General features: G+C 49.3%; 1 protein-coding gene across 1 annotated transcript in view; it reads right to left on the bottom strand.

Moving 5' to 3' along the window:
- MAN1C1 (mannosidase alpha class 1C member 1) overlaps positions 1-17,205 on the bottom strand; it is a 231,154-nt gene extending 213,949 nt beyond the window's left edge. Inside the window, exon 1 of the mRNA XM_043997940.1 lies at positions 15,983-17,205. Coding sequence (XP_043853875.1) covers positions 15,983-16,510 — 528 coding nt within the window. The 5' untranslated portion in view covers positions 16,511-17,205. The remainder of the gene's footprint in view (positions 1-15,982) is intronic.
- Positions 17,206-18,689: the final 1,484 nt, after the last annotated feature.

Below are 18,689 nucleotides of genomic sequence, written 5' to 3' on the forward strand. Positions count from 1 at the left end.
AGGAAAGAAAGGCTCATCACCAGAAGGGAGGACAGGGACATGGATATGCTTGGCCAAAACAAGAAAATTCACAGTCCAGTGGGGAAATTGCTGGATTTGGAGTTGAAAGAGCTGGATTTGAACCCTGGCTTTAAGCAGAAGATCACAACTGTAGAGATAGAAGGGACCCCAAAGTCTGTCTAGTCCAAACTCCCTCATTTTACAGATTAGACCAAGAAAAGCTGCTCAAGTTCACACAGGGAAGGAAGCACCAGATGTATGATTTGAATGCAGGTCTTTGGACTCCATGGGTTCTTTCATAGTACCAATATGCTTGCTTACCATTTAAAAGTCTTTTCTTTTTTCTAGACCTATTTCCTCTTCTATAAAAGGAAAGAGTTAGACTAGTTTATCTCTAAGGTCCAAGGTCCCATCCAGCTCTTAGTCCTACAAAAAGAAATGAAAACCTGAATTTGGTCCAGTTTCCATGGGCTTACTGCTATCTTGCATACAGGATAAGAGGGAGTTAGGTTTCATAAATGAGCAACGAGGTAGCACAGTGGATAGTGCTGGGCCTGGAGTGAGGAAGACCTGAGTTCAAATCTAATCTCGGATACTTATTAACTGCGTAACCCTGGGCAAGTCACTTAACCCTGTTTGCCTCAGTTTCCTCAATGAGCTGGAGAAGGAAAAGGCAAACCACTCCAATCTCTTTGCCAGGAAAAGCCCAATAGGGTCACAGAAAGTCAGACATGACTGAAATGACTCGATGATGACAACAACATATCATCAAGGATAGAATCCTGGCCTTGGAACCAGGAAAACCTGAGTTCGAATTTGGCCTTAGGTGCTTACTAGCTGTGTTACCAGGTACTGTCACCCCGAGTAAGTCACTTAACTTCTCTCAGGTTAAGTTTCTTCATCTATAAAATTCAGCAGATACTGGAATGGCTTGCCATTTCCTTCCCCAGCTCATTTTACAAATGAGGAAACTGAGGCACACAGGGTGAAGTGACTTGCCCAGAGTCACCCAGCTACTAAGTGTCTGAGGTCAGATTTGAATTCAGGTCTTCCTGACTCCTGGCCAAGTTCTCTATCCACCATGCCACCTAGCTGCCTCATCTGCAAAATGAGAATAATGATAACACTTTCCCCTCCCTGATTATGAGGATCAAATGAGATAACCTATGTAAAGCACTTTGCAAAGTATAAAGTCCTACAGGTAAATGTTAGCTATTATTGTTGTTGTTGTTGTATTACTGTCATTATTATTATAGAGGTCATAAAGTCCATCCCTGTCATTGTACAGATGAAGCATGAGTCTTGGAGAAATTAAGTAACTTGTCTGGGATCATACAACTGATAAGCGACTGAGGTAGGATTTGAATCCAGGTCTTCCGAATTCCAAACCCAGTGTGCTATCCACTAGACCACATAACTTCTCAGAACTCCCCTCACCACAGTTCCTCTGTACATATAAGGGTGAGGATCAGGGAGAACAAGAGAAGGGGGAATTTTCTCTCAGCCACAAAGCTAAGGATGAGGGTGGAAACCAGCCAGCCTGATCCTGTCTCCACCAACCAAGAAGACTTCAAACTTCAGCCCTGACTAGCTAGAATCTCTCACTGGTGCCAAATTAATATGGAAGGGGGGGAAAACAGCCAACCAAACAGCTTAGTAAGATGCCTTACACTCTTGTTACAGTCAACTTGAATGCCAAGGGATGTCACGGGAAGTGTTTACAATCCTGTTGTGACATCAATCTCAGCAGTGCTGTGGGAAACATCGGTACTACTCACAGATGCTCTCAAATCAAAGATCACATGAAGGCATCTTCCCAAAATGTGGTGTAATGCGAAGATCCTGGTAGGACACTCTGTCGTCTTTGGGGCACGGTGTCTCCTGCATCTCGCCCCGTCTCCCCCTACCCCTACTTACACCATACACCCAACCCTGCCTGTGGAGACTTCATGAAGGTTTGCAGAACAAGTCCTTGGACCTGCAAGTTGCAAAACTGATCATCTGAGTCACTCCAGAACTCTGGCTTCCTCCTTTCCCCTCCCCCATCCACTCCTATAATTAAAATCTAAGATTACTCCCGAGCCCCATAACATATGTTATTGAGGGATGTGAAGAAAAATCATTACTTCGGTTGTAAAAAAAAAAAATAGAGTGAAGATTTGCTGATGATGCACACACAAAACACCAAAGAGGGGGAAAGGGAATAAAAAGACGTGTCCTATGGATGCCTTCCCAAGAGAGATTGGCTTTTACTCAGAATCCTAGAACGGCAGAGATCTAGGAAGGGCAGAAGAAATCATCAAGATTTCTCCCTACACACCCACTTATCTGCCCAGACACAGGAAGGGGATTGCTTAAAAGGTCACACAGCAAGTTGGTATCAGAACAGGGACCAGAAACCCAGGCTTCAGCCTCCAGAGGGGTTCTCCTTCCTACGCTGGATCTGCTTCTCTTGGCAAAACTTAAATTACAGCCTTAAATTTGCTGGGGCGGGCTGGGATGTGAACAGAGAAGGAGAGGGCTTTCATTGAGCTGGGTACCTAATAGGCAAAGGGGACCATGTAGTAGCAGTAATGAAACAAGAATAAAACAGTCAAGCCCATTTCCATTGTAAGAAGCTTCAATTTCTTTGCAGTTACCTGGTGGGGCCTGGGGGGCGGGAGGGAGGGGAGATATGGGGAGGGTGCTGAGGTTCAGAGAGTTGAGCTGACTTGGGATCCTAGGATTTAGCACCAAAAGGGGCTATCGAGTCGGATGCCCCCACTTCACAGAGGGTAAAACTGAAGCCCAAGGACCAAAGTGGCCTATCTCTAATGACGTTGCTAGTAAATGTCAAAATTCAGACTCAAGACCTGGCTGTCCCCTGTGCTTGATGTGTTCTCCCTCCTCTTCTCCACCTGAGAGCATCCTCGACTTCCTTCAAGAGTCCGCTCAAATGCCAGCTTTTGCAGGAGGCCTAGCCTGCTTCCCCCCACCCACGCTGTTTCCCTTTGGCATTACTTTCCAGGTATATTTCCTCCCATCTCCTCTCCTCTCCTCTCCTCTCCTCTCCTCTCCTCTCCTCTCCTCTCCTCTCCTCTCCTCTCCTCTCCTCTCTTCCCCTCTCTTTTCCCCTCTCCTTCCTTCCTCTCTCTCTCTCCCTCCCTCCCTCCCTCTCTCCCTCCTCTCCCCCTTCCTCTCTTCTCCCCCCTCTCCTCTCTCCCCCTCTCTTTTCCCCTCTCCTTCCCCTCTCCCTCTCTCTCTCTCTCTCCCTCCCTCTCTCCCTCCTCTTCCCCTTCCTCTCCTCTCCCCCTTCTTCTCCTCTCCCCCTCTACTCTCTCCCCCTCTTTCTTCCTCTCTCTCCTCTCTCCCCCTCTCTTTTTCCCTCTCCCTCCTCTCCATCTCTCTTCTTTCTTTCTCATCTTTTATCCCTGTCCCCCAGTATATGTACATACATATGCATGTGTGTGCACACACATGTGCATGTACATGCATGATATTTCTGTTCTTGTGTGCACATGAGCATACATATATAATGCGCATGTGTATGTATGCATGCCTAATTATTTCTATGCTGCCTCCCCCATTATAATGCAAGATCCTTGAAGTCAGGGCTTTCTCTTGCCTTTCTATGTATCCCTTGATGTCCCCTCAGCACTCTGCCTGGCACACAGGAGCCACTTAACAAATGCTTGTCCATTGATTGACTGAGCCCACCATTCTGTCAACTATGCTACCCTGTTTCTCCTCGTCGGCCTGTTCTACAGAAGCTACCAGCCTATTCCATCTGGGGATTTCTGTCTAGGAATACAGAATTCAACCCGTAGGATAACTCTAAGATATTCCCTTTCCTTCCAGGGTAAAAAAATAAACAAGCCAAATCCCAGTACTTCTGCATTATGACTCCCCTTCTCCTACCAAAATCTCTCTAGAGCACTTTATAATTTAGAAATGCTTTTCCCACAATGCCCTAGGATGGAGAGAGTAGAAACATTCTCATTCTATTCACAAAGCTTAGAAAGGAAATGACTTGCCCAAAGTCACACAGTAAAGGGCAGAGCTGGGAGACTGAGGTCTGTCTCCCAGCCCAGGGCTCCTTCCCCGCTGACTCTCATAACAAGACATGCGTGTGCACCGAATGATTATTTAACCTCTGAATGAACACAGTACATGTTTCTCGATCATCTGCCAGACGCCCATGCTCCAGCAGTTTGGCTTATGTGAATAGCTCCTGGCACAAGGCAATTATTTATGACTTAAAAATTTTTAAGTGCCATTTGATTTCCTATAGAGCTTAGAGTAAATATTTATAGACAGGCTATGAAATCCTAACATGATATAGGATCGATGATCAATCGACAGGTATTTATTTAGCCCCAACTATGTGTCAGGCACCTTGCCAGGTATTGGGAATACAAGGAATGAACTGGGTGATGATACATGCCTGGAGACCCCACTGTGCTGGGTGGGTTAAGTGCCAAAGTTCTGAGCAATGTCTGCCTTAGTGTCTATACTAAGCTCAGGGCCGATATGGGGAGCTCCCAAAAATGGAGAGGGAGAAAATTGGGCTGCCTAAGGAGGGTTAGAAATGGAGCAAGTCAAAGCTCCCTACCTATCGCTAGTGGAATTGGGTGTGTGAGTGGCCGATGTACTTCCTGCATGAGTGAAATAGGGTAATCCCAGCTCAAGAAAGAGGTACAGACACAGACACAAAGGGAGAGAGAGAAGAAAAGGGAGAGACAGAGAAAGACAGATAGACAGAAACAGAAAGAAAGACACGGGAGACAGAGACAGAGAACAAGAAAGATAGATTCGGGACAGCTAGGTGGCATAGTGGTTAGAGCACCAACCCTGGATTCAGGAGGACCTGAGTTCAAGTCTGACCTCGGACACTTTACACTTACTAGCTGTGTGACCTTGGGCAAGTCACTTAACTCCAAATGTCTCACCCAAAAAAATTAAATAAATAAAAAAGAAAGAAAGATTCAAATGAAACAGTCTGAATGTCATGGAATAAATATTACTGCGATGTAAGAAACAACAGATATCAATAGAGACAAAAGACTTATATGAACTGATGCAGACTGAAGTAAAAGCAGAACCAAGAAAATGATATACCCACTGTCTAGAACATTATAAACAGAAAGAACCATAACAACAAATCAAAGCTGAATGCAATTATTCTGATGGAGGCCATCAAGCCTGAACCCAAAGGAGAGATATGAGAAGGCCCTGCCCCCCAGCCTTTGCAAATGTGGGAGGTCCACCTGTGTGGAACACTGCATATAATTTTCAGATTTTTTTTAAAAATTGATTGGTTTTGGGGCAGCTAGGTGGCACAGTGAATAGAGCACCGGCCCTGGATTCAGAAGGACCTGAGTTCAAATCCGGCCTCAGACATTTACTAGCTATGTGACTCCAGGCAAGTCACTTAACCCCAATTGCCTCACCGAAAAAAAACCAAACATTGATTGATTTTGCTGGTTTTATCCTCTCCTTGTTCTCTTTGTTATATGAGACAGCTCTTGGGAACGGGGGAAGGATACCAAGAGACATGTAGACAATGTAAAAACAAAAATATAAACAAATTTTATTTAAAAAAAATAAAACATTCCCTCATCTCTTTTCTTTCTTGTTTTTCCCTCACCTTCTCAAGGAACTTGCAATCCATTGGGGGAACAAGCATAAATAAATGAAAATTATAAAAGGTAAATCGGGGGGGCAACTAGGTGGCGCAGTGGATAGAGCACCGGTCCTGGATTCAGGAGGACGTGAGTTCAAATCCAGCCTCAGACACTTACTAGCTGTGTGACCCTGGGCAAGTCACTTAACCCCAATTGCCCCGCAAAAAATAAAATAAAATAAAATAAAATAAAATAAAATAAAATAAAATAAAAGGTAAATAAAATAAAATAAAAGGTAAAAATAAAATAAAATAAAAGGTAAAGGGTGGAAGGAGATTAGAAACAGCCTCATTCCAGTAACCGGTGCTTGAGTTGAGTGTAGGTGAGAATGAGAAGGAGTATTCCAGATATGGGAATTCGATGCAATGGTCTGGAGGTGGGAGGTGGAATGTTGGGGATGAGGCATGGTAAACAAATAAAGTGGACAGGCCAGAGCCAAATTGGGAAGGGTTTGAAATATCAAACAGAGAGCAGCATTGTGAACAAGGATGAGCACATTTGCCTATTACACGTAAATATGGAGGGAAGGGCAGTTGGTTTGAATCTAAGAAAACGCTAGCAGGTTAGACAGAGTCTGAGATGTCTGCAAAGTTATTGTAGCTGTATCAGAACAGCCAAAGCCAGAACAAGACAATAATAGCACAGAAGACAAATTCAACCTAGTAATGCCTTGCTGACATCATAACCCCAGACATCTGGATTGTGGCCATGAACCAGGAAAGATGCAGAGCAGCCAAGGTAGCTGTCCAAAATCCTATGCACTGATGCTCGCTCACCTACTACTCATAAAAGAAGCTTCAGGTCTCTGATTTGAAGTCTATTTCCTCTTACCTTCTTGGAAACCATTAAAGTTATGCCTAGAATGTTCTAGAAATGTCAGATACTGCTAATTTTTAGAAGCAAGAAATATGAGGAACGGCAGAGGAGCAACATGACCTGGTTTCCCTCTTTTTCCTTCCTAAAACAGTGCCAAGAACTCAAAAATCCCACTTGCTTGAGGTCATTCAGTGAAGGGGCAGCCAGGTGGTGCCATATTGCATAGAGCACTGGGCCTGGGGTCAGGAGGACTCATCTTCCTGAGTTCAAAGCCAGCTTCAGGTATTTACTAGCTGTGTGAACTTGGGCAAGTCACTTCCCCATTTGCCTCAATTTCCTCTTCTGTAAAATGAGCTGAAGAAGGAAATGAAAAACTGCTCCAGTATCTTTGCCAAGAAAACCCTGAATGGTGTCACAAAGAGTTGAATACAGGGGCAGCTAGGTGGATTCAAGAGGACCTCAGACAATTGACACTAGCTGTGTGACCCTGGGCAAGTCACTTAACCCCCATTGCCCTGCGCAAAAAAAAAAAAAAAAAAGAGTTGAATACCATTGAAATGACTGAACAACAACAAATTCAGTGAAGGGCAAAGAACCCTTTAGAGTCTAACAATGATGGCTTCCATTTTCCCAGCACCGAAAGGTCTACAACGTGGCACAAAGATCCTGGGAAGTCACTAGAGCTGGAAACCAGGAATTCTGTCATCAGGGTATAAGCAACTGAGTAGAACATAGTGCAGAGAGAACAGTCCATCCCAGGTGGATGAGTGGGAGAGTAAGAAAGGATGGAAGGTGGAGCCCAGAAAAGCAGTTAGAAGAAACCTTCTGGTGCCCTGAGGGCAAAGACAAAGAGCCAGAGGACTATAAAGGAAAAGGAAGCATGCCCCTCCCCATCCGGCCACCCTGAGGGAAAGCGCAAATGGCCCTACCCTAGTTACTAGTCTGAAGATGGTTAATTCAAGTATTCTCTCCATTTTACAGAAAAGGAAACCTAATTTGTGGTGCAGAGGTAAAGAACTGGACAATGAGTCAGAAATATCTGGGTTCCAATCTTACCTGGACAAGTCACATGACCTGGGTCAGCCTCAGTTTCCCCAACCTTCAAATGGGGATTGCCATGAGGATCGAATGAGACTACCTATATAAAGTGCTGCAGAAATGTTAGCAATCATTATTGGGCTATCTCCAGGAGCAGAGATGCCCAGGTATATCACAGGAGCCCCATCTCCTTCCCTTCTCCTGAACCAGTGTGAACATTCCCTATACAAGGTCAACTCTCTGACCAGGCTAAATGCCATCTGCCTTGACCCAGGTGCCCCTGATCGTCCATTTATGTTCTGGCACCGAGGAAGTCTCCTTGACAAGGCATGGGTTTTTGTGTGGCTGCCTGGAACACTGACGCTAACTTCATACAGCTGGGCTGATACCCTCAGGCTCTGCCTCTAGAATGAATAACTGAATGAAAACATGTTTCCTAAAGTGTTATGTGCCGGGCACTGTACTCCATGCCTCCAGAGGCAGCAGAGAAACGCAGAAAGGAGAAGCAGCCACAGCATAGCTTTAGAGCTTGCTGAGCACTCAGATGTTATTGTTCAGTCGTTTCAGGCGTGTCTGACTCTTCACAATCCCATTTTGGGTTTTCTTGGCAGAAATACTGGAGCGGTTTGCCATTTCCTTCTCCGACTCATTTTACAAATGAGGAAACTGAGGCAAACAGGGGGAAGTGACTTTCCCAAGGTCATACAGCCAGGAAATGTCTAAGGCCAAATTTGAACTCAGGAAGGTGAGTCTTCTTGATTCCACGCTCAGTGCTCTATCCACTGAATATCTAGCTGCCCAAGCACTTTACATATATTATCTTTTTTATTTGTTTTTGGTGGGGCAATGAGGGTTAGGTGACTTGCCCAGGGTCATACAGCTAGTAAGTATCAAGTGTCTGAGGCTGGATTTGAACTCAGGTCCTCCTGAATCCAGTGCCAGTGCTCTATCCACTGGGCCACCTAGCTGCCCCCCCCCCATATATTATCTTTTTCTTTTTATTTATTTAATTTTTTTTTAGTGAGGCAATTGGGGTTAAGTGACTTGCCTAGGGTCACACAGCCAGTAAGTGTTAAGTGTCTGAGGCCGGATTTGAACTCAGGTCCTCCTGAATCCAGTGCCAGTGCTCTATCCACTGGGCCACCTAGCTGCCCCCCCCCCATATATTATCTTAATAGAGGCTCTATGAGATGGGTGCTGTTGTACTATTCTCTCCATTCTACAGATAAGGAAACTGAGGATGAGAAATGAAGTCACTTGCTTAACTAGTCAATATCCTGAAGCAGGATTTGAATCCAGCTGCTGCTGAGTCCAAATCAGGGTATTCCTCTCTACTAGGCCACACTCCTTCACATGACTACACAGAGATATGGGCTAGGTTCTTTAGAAGGAAACCTGGGCAGCTAGGTGGCCCAGTGGATAAAGCACTGGCTCTAGATTCAGGAGGACCTGAGTTCAAATCTGGCCCCAGACACTTGGCACTTACTAGCTGTGTGACCCTGGGCAAGTCACTTAACCCTCACTGCCCTGCAAAAAAAAAAAAAAAAAAAAAAAGAAGGAAACCTAAATACGTGCAATAACACCTCTCACAACCCTGCTTCAAGGATAGCATCAGACCAAGGCAATGGTGCAATGGTGGGAAAAGTTCCTGGGCCAAATGGAATGATAAAGGAATATAATAAGCCTGAAGCGTATAAGCTGCAAGGATGACACAGCAGAATTCCTGGACCAAGCCCAGGGCCTTCTACCATGGAATAACAAGGGAGGAAGGAAGGCAAACCTGGACCTTGCTCTTCACTGGTAATGTGAGTTATATGAACCGTGTAGGTTGGAGGCTTGGGGGAGGGATGGAGGGGAGGAGAGAGGGAGGGGATGGAGGGGGGCGAGGACTGGAGAAGGGGCCAACTCTACAATGACCCTAATTTCTTTCCCCACCTAATTGGGGGTGGGGCGGGGAGAAGAGGGAGCAGAGAGGTCTTAACACCAGAAGGTGCTATATGTTTGGAAAACTGTGCAGATGCCTAGGGAAAGTGGAGAAGGTTGTATGACTCTCTAGAAACCCCAAGTTCTTTTCCCTTATGAGGGAATTCCACCCAAATCAATACTATAAGCCTAAAAGTCTATATAGATGCCTAGGGAAGGTGGACACTCACTGGGAAAGTGTCTCAATTTCGGCTTAAGGAAGAACGGGCATTTTTTGCTTGTTTTTTTTTTTACTTTGTTTTTTTTTTTTTGATGAGGCAATTGGGGTTAAGTGACTTGCCCAGAGTCACACAGTTAGTAAGTGTCAAGTGGCTGAGGCTGGATTTGAACTCAGGTCCTCCTGAGTCCAGGGCCAGTGCTGTATCCACTGTGCCAACTAGCTGCCCTGAGAACGGGCATTGTTTAAATAAAACCCATCCTATATTCATTGTATTGCTAGCCCAAGTGCTTGCATAGGAACATGCAACACTTTTCATGTGTGTGTGTGCGTGTGTGTGTGTGTATGTATGTAGACCTTGATATGAACCAAATTCTAATCTTCCCCAGAGCAAACTTTGGGTAGGCCCACAAGCCATAGTTACTTATTGAAAAGCCTCCAGTATTGAACCTGATGCATATTATCTAAGAGATGTTATGAGGAGCCCAGCATCCATGGTAACCTCCATGTTTAGAAATAGTCTCCTCTCTTCCATTTCTACCTACCAAGATTCCATCTATCTTCCAGCACAAACACCAACTCTTTTAGAAAGCTTTTTAGGATTGCCCTCCCCACCCCTAGACTCTAATGGTGATTTCTCCTTCCCTAGATACCACCTGTATCTCTATGAACTTTTCATACTTTTAGCCCCTCTACTAGACTGAAAGCTCCTCTAAAGGCAGGAACCATGTCATAGTCTGCTTTGAAACACACACACACACTATCTCTAGCATAGACCCTCTTATATAAAAGGGGCACTTAGTAAGTATTCATTGCCCCCCCCCAACACCACCCCCACACTATCATCCACCTAGATATTTGCTCAAACTGAATCTACATCCATGATCCTTCCAGGACTTTTAGTTGTCCCTCCCTCTTTGAATGACTTTAGGGAGATTGGTCCTGTTTCAGGAGCAAATACCTTCAGGTAGAAGCCCCTGGGCCTCCAGTTGTCAACAAGCAGGGCCTAAGTCACTCAGCCACTAAGGCCGGGGTCTTCTTTCCCTTTCTGAGGATGGAAGCATCTCAAGCATTTTCTTGGTTTTTTGTGGGGTTTTTTTTGCAGGGCAATGGAGGTTAGGTGACTTGCCCAGGGTCACACAGCTAGTAAGTGTCAAGTGTCTGAGGCCGGATTTGAACTCAGGTCCTCCTGAATCCAGGACCAGTGCTCTATCCACTGCGCCACCTAGCTTCCCGATCTCAAGCATTTTCTACCCAGGGCCAAGGCTAGTTTTACAGTGCAGATGGAAGGGAAAAAAGGGAACTTCATCAGCTGTTAACCAACCAGCACACCTCAGTCTAAGAAACAACAACTATTGCATCCCTTTGCTTTACAAAAGGAGAACCAGAGGTCCAGAGAGGGAAAAGTTCTTGCCTCAGGTCACACAGCAACGAAGCAATGGATCAGAACCTGTATTTCCTGACTGCTGGTCCAAGGCCTTCTCCACCATGGCTCTGCTTACTTAAAATTTAAGGACCCAGGGCTACAGAATGGATGCAGTGCCCAATGGGGACTGAGGGTGAAGCCTGCCTCCCACAGAGGTGGTGAGCACCTGGGGCTCCAGACTGAGGCCTCATTTTCAGAAATGGCCAGTGTCTCATGTGGGGGGTTGCATCTCTGGACTCATGTATTATAAGGAAAGGTTGTTGGGTGAGAGGAGCTATTAGGAAGGGGAGAATAATTTTTTAAGGAGCTTTAATAAAATATTTTAAAATTTTAATTTAAAAAAATTTAAGAGAGAAAGAATCATTGAGAAGAAATGAAGTCAGAAGGCTACAGTCGAACAGCCAGATCTGTAGCCTGATGTTATCTCCACAGAAAAATCTCTACATGTAACAATCAGAAAAACAAGGAGAAAGCAGTTCTTGCAGGAGCAGACATTTTTCCTATAGTGTGGCTTAAATACCTACCTTTGTGATGCTCAAATGAGAAGCTTTCTGTGACCTAAGCTCAATCAGCAGGGACCTCCCACTCACACCTGGAGGGGCCAGGGAGGCCTGTGGGAGAATGCCAATGGACCCAATGAACTGGGGACAGGAGTGGAAAGAGGTCAGGCCCAGAACCCAAAGTTAGCCTGTTTACAGAGGGAGTCTTGGCAGGATGCAATCCACAGGGTGTCCCTCTCTCCCTTTCCTCCAAAGGAATCCTGGCCCTAGAATGGATACATGTCTGTTGTACAGTGTGTCTCTGTTTCTTCCCTACATCAGCAGGTTAGCTGTTCCCACAAAGTAGGAAGCTTGGGCTATACCATTCAGCTCGATGAATTAAGAGTCAGTGAAGAGATCTGTGAATAAGGGGCCTTGTGAGTGACAGAGATATGTAGACATTGGAGGGAGAAGGGGGGGGAGGGGGGCAGGGGGAGAGGGGGAGGGGGAGGGGGAGGGGGAAGGGAGGGGGAGGGGAGGGGAGGGAGAAGAGAGATAGGAAGAGAGGAAAGAAAGGAGAGGGGGAGAAAGGGGAGAGAGAGGGAGGGAGGGAGGGAGGGAAGGAGAGGTAGAATATGAATGTATATGAGGTCAGGGCATGAGCAGAGATCCAGCACAAAGCTGTTTATGCAGCTTTGCCAGGAGAAAGCAGGCCAACATGCTGGGGAGAGGGTGCCTAGGCTTAGGTTTTAGAGAAAGTGTAAGAGATTGGCATCATCTGACCTGAGCTCACTCAGGGACTGGGGAGGGAGGGACCAAGAGGAAAAATCTACTGATTCTTGCTTGCTGAAGGTGCTGTCTCGGGAGCAAACCAGCCATGCCTCTTTATATCCTGAAGGAAGGATGCATCAGGTCAGTGGAGAGGAAGGTGCTGCATGCCTCCTGACAAGATTTTCAAACCTTGGGGTTCAATTGGCTGCCTTAATACAGAGAGGATAGAGGCAGAGGAGATGGGCCACCCCAGTGGGCTCAGTGAGCACTGGGGCCAAGACTGTAGCTAAGCAAGGGGATGAAAGGGCTCCGACCCTGGGGGAACCACCAAGTGTGACCATTCTCAACCTAGATTAATCCTGGAAGGGGTTCAGGGGTCCTAACTTAGCAGAAAGTCAACCCCACTCCTGGCTCTGTGGGAAACCAGATGTCTATTTCCAGGCAAAGTATCCCAGAAAAAGAGCCAGCCTGCAAGGCCCTGAAGTCCCCCTCTGGGTGAAGGCCTCCCTCTGACCTGGCAGAGGGCATGGCACAGGGCAGCATGGCCCTCCAAACCTTCAGGAGGAACTAACGGCAATGAGGGTGTTCATCTTGGGAGGGTCCAGCAACCACAAGGTTGAACTAGCCCATGTCAATTCTTGGAGGATAGGGATGATTTGGGTTGGTCATCACGTTCCTAGTGTCTGGCAGATCCCAGGGGCCTGATAAATAAATATGTGTTGAACTGAGTCTCCATTTAATGGAAGGCGAAACAGGCTCCCAGTGGCTCAAGGGGTTTGGCCAAGTGCCCATAACAAGAATCCAGGAGAAACTTAAGCTTCCTGGGGACAGCCATGGTTCGTTCTCTCTCTCTCTCTGTCCAGCAGCATCTACTGCAGGGCCTTCTAAATGACAAGTCACAAAAGCCATTCCCTAAGGAACAGTAGGATTCCTTGTTTCATCCCATCTCCTCCACTTATTACCTGGCACCTTGGGTAAATCACTTCCTTTCTGGGGGCCTCAGTTTCCTCTCTTGTAAAATAAGGGTGTTGGATTGGACAGCCTTTGAGCTTTCTCAGGGCCCTAAATCCACGGGAGTGGAACAGATGCCCCAACCACCAAAGGCTCAGATTCTTGAGCCAGCATTGTCTTCCTTGTATGAGGTCTAGGACCTCAGAAGGTCCCCGGGGATAGGGCGGCTGGCTAGCTGTTCTCTAAGCACTAGAAGAAGCAGCTGGGGACCCAGCACCTGCCCCAAGAGAGCCTCCAATACAACAACGCTCCTCTATCAGAGGTGGCACCTCCACGAGTACACCGAGTTACTACAGATGCCTGTCAAGCCTTCCATCATCCAGGCACCTCTTCTCCACCTTCTTTCCTTTTAAAAGGCAGCAAGTCAGCCTTTTATCTGATGTTGCTCCCCAACCCCCACCCCCATCTCCACCTCCTTGCTATTAACTAATACCATGAGGGGAAAGAACAAAAAAAAAACAATCAAAAGGAAGAAATGACAGCCTGTTCCATAGAGTAGCAGTTTCTTTAAAGTGATCTAGGCAGGCAGCATGGTATTAGGGGAAAATCGGGGGCCTGAAGCCCAGTAGACCTGGCTTCGAATCATAGGCTCATAGATTTAAAACTGGAAAGGACCTCAGAAGCCATGTAGTCCAACCCCCTCAGTTGAGGAAAACAGGCCTAGGGAGAGAGATGTCAAATATCTCACTCACGGCCACACAGGTAGCAAGTGGCAGAGCTAGGGTTCCAACTCACATCTCAGGACTCTCATTTCAGCATCTCTAGTATAGCTCAACTGTTTGACCTTGGGCAAGTCACTTAACTTCTCTCAGACTCAGTTTCCTCATCTGTAAAATGGAGGCAATTATATAAGAAGCACTTGCCTGGAAAGGTTGGTGTGAGTTTCAAAAGAGATTAAGGATGCAAAAGACATACATAATAAAAATCATGGGCATAACATTCGTTGTGGTTCAGTCATGTTTGACTCTCCATGACCCCATTTGGAGTTTTCTTGACAGAGACATTTGGAGTGGTTTACCATTTCCTTCTCCAGCTCATTTGACATATGAGGCAACTGAAGTAAACAGGGTTAAGTGACTTACCCAGGGTCACACAGCTAGTAAGAGTCTGGGCTCACATGTGAATCCAGGAAGAATGAGTCTTCCTGACTTTAGGCCCTTGCTCTGTGCACCATGGCACCACCTAGCAGCTCATAACAGTGGTAGAGATTCAGTAAATCAAGGTGGGAGTTGAGGGTGGGGGTGTGAAAGGGAGAAAGAACCAAATTTTAAAAACCAAAAAAAACTTTGCCAGCCCTGTTAGGTCACATTTATGAGTCATGTCTCAGTGTAAGACAAAGCAGACTTAAAATCCTCTATTAGCAAGCAAACAAAATTAGGACAGATATGTTTTATCTATCATAAGGCAAGTTGGTTTTATGTGGGGGTAGAAGAGGAAGATGGGCTATTCTGTCTGAAGAATAGGACCACAGATTTAGAACTGAAAAGGAACTCAGAGGCTATCCATCCAACCCTCTCGTTTTACAGATGAGGGAACTGAGGCTCAGAAAGGCTGAGGAACCTGTCCAGGGCCACACAGCTAGTGTTCAGGGCAGTATGTGAAGCCAGATCTTCCAGTTTCAATTCAATACCCTATCCGTTATCCCACTCTGCCTCTGAAATAACCTGCAAGCTTCAAAAACAGACGTTAAAGGTTAGGAGGTTGGGTTCTAGTTTGTTTTTAATTAAAGCAGAAAAACCTCAAAAGTCATCTTCGATTCACCACCCCCATCACCACCTTTCTGGCACCAAATGATGCATGCAGTTTCCCCAAGGGAACCAGTCCAGGAAGAAAGCAACATGCTTCATTATACCAATAACCTTCCCAGATTTCCATAACACCCTGCCACTGTATTATCGATTCTCCTAGCCTGCATCACATGCAATCATGTATGATTATTCTAACACTCCAAAACCATAGTTAGCCAGAAAGCCTTCCAAGCATTCCTTAGCGGCTTGTTGCAAACATTTCAAGCAAAGCATCACCACCACCCCCTAAAAAAAAGCAGAGGTTTTATTTGAGGGTACTAAATCTTAATCCAACCCCAGAGGGATTTGCAGAAGTGATGAGACTTTAAGATTCGAGGTAAGGGAAGAATCAGACAACTGGAACATACAAATCAAAACAAATGGAAGCAGGTTCCTGGGAAGGAAACCCAAATCCTAACCTGATCCACCGCTAGCTCCAGGATAGTGGGGGGGGGGGGGGGCAGGAAGGAAGAGTTACTGAAAGGAGAGAGAGGGAGGCCCGGTAAGGAAGGAAATCTGGTCACTGGGGAGGAAGAGGAGAGTCATTAGAAAGAAAGTGGCAGGGTTAGGTGGGAAGACCAGTGGTTAGTGAGGCTGCAATGACGGTGATGGGAGGGGGCAGGGAAAGGGTAAATAAATGGATGGGGCGGGGAGCTGCTCTAAAGGGTCAAGGGGGTAGGGCAGGAGAGGGGAAGTTTGGAAGAAAAAAAAGAGAGACAAGAAGATTGGCCCAAGCTAATGGAAAGAGGACAGGGCCTGAGGGAGGGGGGAGAGAATGGACCGCACAGAGCAATGACGAGGGCCAGGATTTTGCTGTTGGGGGGTGGGGGGTGGGGGGGTTCTGTTTTTACCTCTTTGATTTTCTCCCGCTGGGCCAGGCTCTTGACGTCCGAGTTCCCCCTGGTCCCCAGCACCGGGTGCCGGAGCCGGCTCCTGAACTCCTCGAAGACCAGGGTGGGCAAAGGGCGAGACTTGGAGGCTCTGGGAAGCCCAGTGGCTGCTCCCGGAGTCTGCTGGCCCCGGGTGGCCCCAGTCTCCTCCCAGGGAGTGGTAGGGCCGCCTGGAGGGTGTCGCCCCCCTCGGCCAGGCCCGACAGCGAGTGCTCCAGGGGCCGGGGCTGGGTTGGGAGGTGGCTCCTGCCCCCCGGTTTGGGCTTGGCCCCCAGGCTCAGGCTCCCCAGCCCCGGAGCCAGTGGAGAGACGCTGGGGCCGGAGAGGCAGGAAAAGTCGCCTGAAACGGTATGAACTGGGAAGTAGGAAGAGGGCCCCGAAGCACAGGGTGATGAGGCCGGAGAGGAACAGCAAGAAAAGGAACTTGTGTGACAGGCGCACCCCGAAGACAGAGGCTGGGGCAAAGGCGGGCGTCTTCCTCATCAACATCTTCGGCCCGAGCCTCTCGCCGTAGCGGGGCGAGGCCGGCGCTAGCGGAGAGTCTCGAGCCCCGGGTGGAAAAGACTGCGGCCACTTCACTGGGGGTGTCCGGGGCCCTGGCTGCCCTGTCCCGCCGCCCCGTCTGTCCAGGTTCAGATCCAAACACAAGCAGCAACTGGGGGGATGGGGTCTTCACGGGAGAGAGGAGCCCCCCTTGAGAAGGAGGGACCCTCGCGCTTCGGGGCCGGGGGCGGGGGCGGAATTCAAGGACGCACGGGAGAGGGGCGATTCAGAAGGAATCCAAGAAAACTGGGTAGGGAGAGAGAGTCGGGGAAGATAGCGTGGAATTCCCCGGGGAGGCAGGAGCAGTTTGCCAAGGCTTCGCAGCTGCCCGGCCCACTGGCCGCGGTCCCCGCTCGCCTTGCCGCGGAGTTACAACTTGAGTCAGTTTCCAGCGAATCCCAGAGACATCCTGGGAGATGAGGGCGGGGGTGGCGGGGGAGAAGGGGGCCCGTCCGGGGGTGGCTGCGATTCGGCGAGGGCCGATCCCTCTTCCCCTTCGGCAGTCCAGCAGGGTAGTTCAGCCTCGGGCCGGCGAGGCTGCCTTCAGCCAAGCTTGGCCAGAGGACGCCAGTCCCGGGGGAAGCGATTCCTACGGCTGCTGGAGAGGGCCGGGCGCTGCTGCCGCATTTCTGCCGTCTAGACGCCCGATCCGTCTGGTCCAACCCCGGCTCCCTGCCGCCCCCGGGAGGTGGGGGCTCGTCACTCCTCGGGACGTCCCCGGGGGCCCCGACTGCCCCCCTTCCTACTCTCCAATTGGCTCCCAATTCCTTCACCTTCTCTCAGACTCTTCCAGTCAACATTCACAGAAGGCAGAACATTTTCCTCGACGGGAAACCCAGAATCTAAGGGACCCCAAGAGAAGGGTTGGCAGGGGAAGGTCTCCTGGGGAGCAGCCTCCAACTTGGTCCCCCAGGAAAGATCGCCTCGGGACTGGGGGCGGGAGGTGGGAAAAGATCCCCTCAGAGACGCCCAGCGAAGGGGGAAAGTCTCTTGGCAAATATCGCCGGAGCCTTCCCCGCCCCCCCAGAATCCCCTTGGCACTAGACAGTTTCAAGAAGCAGCCTTGGGGGAAACAGCTGTCCGCAGCTCGGAGAACAGCCTGCTACCGGTGCGCTCCGGGACAGGGCGGCAGCAGACGTTCCCCCACCTCCGGCTCTTCGCCCTGTTGCTAGAGTTGAACCCCCCTGCACGGACCGACGGACTGACGGACGGACGTCGTAGACGGTGGCTTCCCGAGAGGATAAGCCCACAACTTTCCTCCTCTGCGAGCCGCCGGGGTACTTCGGGGGCTGCACCCCAGCAGCCTGGGAGCCCCCGGCGCTTGGCCGGCTCCGGTCAGCGCGTCATGCACGATGTGTTGCCGAGGCCGGGCTGCTGCTGCTGTCGCGGCTGCATCTGGTACCCCCGGAGCCCAGGGTCTCCTCCCGGCCAACTCTGCAGGCTCGGGGCCGCCGCCGCTTGCTCGCGCTAGGCGCTACGGAGCAGGCAGCCGGAGCCGCGCCTCCGCCACTGCACCTGGCTTCATCGCACCTTCCCCCTCTCCAGATGCTGCCGCAGCTCTCCCTCCCTGCCGTCTCCAGCCGCCGCCGCCGCCGCCGCCGCCGTGCTTGCAAACACACTCACACACAGCGGACGCTGCCGCCGCCTCCCTCCACCACCGAGGCTCGCCTTTCACTGCGACAGCTCCAGACGGCCCCGCCTCCCGCCCGGGCCCCGCCTCCAAGCCCCGCCTCCCCCTCCCGCCCCGGCCCGCCTTCCTGGCCCGGCCCGAACGGCGCGAGGCCATTGGCCCAGCCGCCTCGAGCCCCGCAGGGGAGCCGGGCCACGCCCCCCTGTTCCAATGGCCGGCGCTGCGCGTTCCCCCCAATGGTCTCACCCTCACAAAGCGGGAGGGAGAGGGAGAAAGGAAGGCGAACATTGGTTGCTTCGGAGAGATCCCCGTTGGGCCGCAGGAGTCCATTGGTTGATTCCCAGCACTAGCTGGACCCGTAGAGGCAGAACCGCACCCCCACCCCCATCCCCAATCCGACCAGCGCCGGCTGGACCAGGCATCTCCAGTGATTCACCCCAAGCAAGGGGGACATGGGGCGGGGCTAGGCGCAGGGACTGAACCCATTGGCGGGTG

Source organism: Dromiciops gliroides, chromosome 3, assembly GCF_019393635.1.
Source record: "Dromiciops gliroides isolate mDroGli1 chromosome 3, mDroGli1.pri, whole genome shotgun sequence".
Lineage (NCBI taxonomy): Eukaryota > Metazoa > Chordata > Mammalia > Microbiotheria > Microbiotheriidae > Dromiciops > Dromiciops gliroides.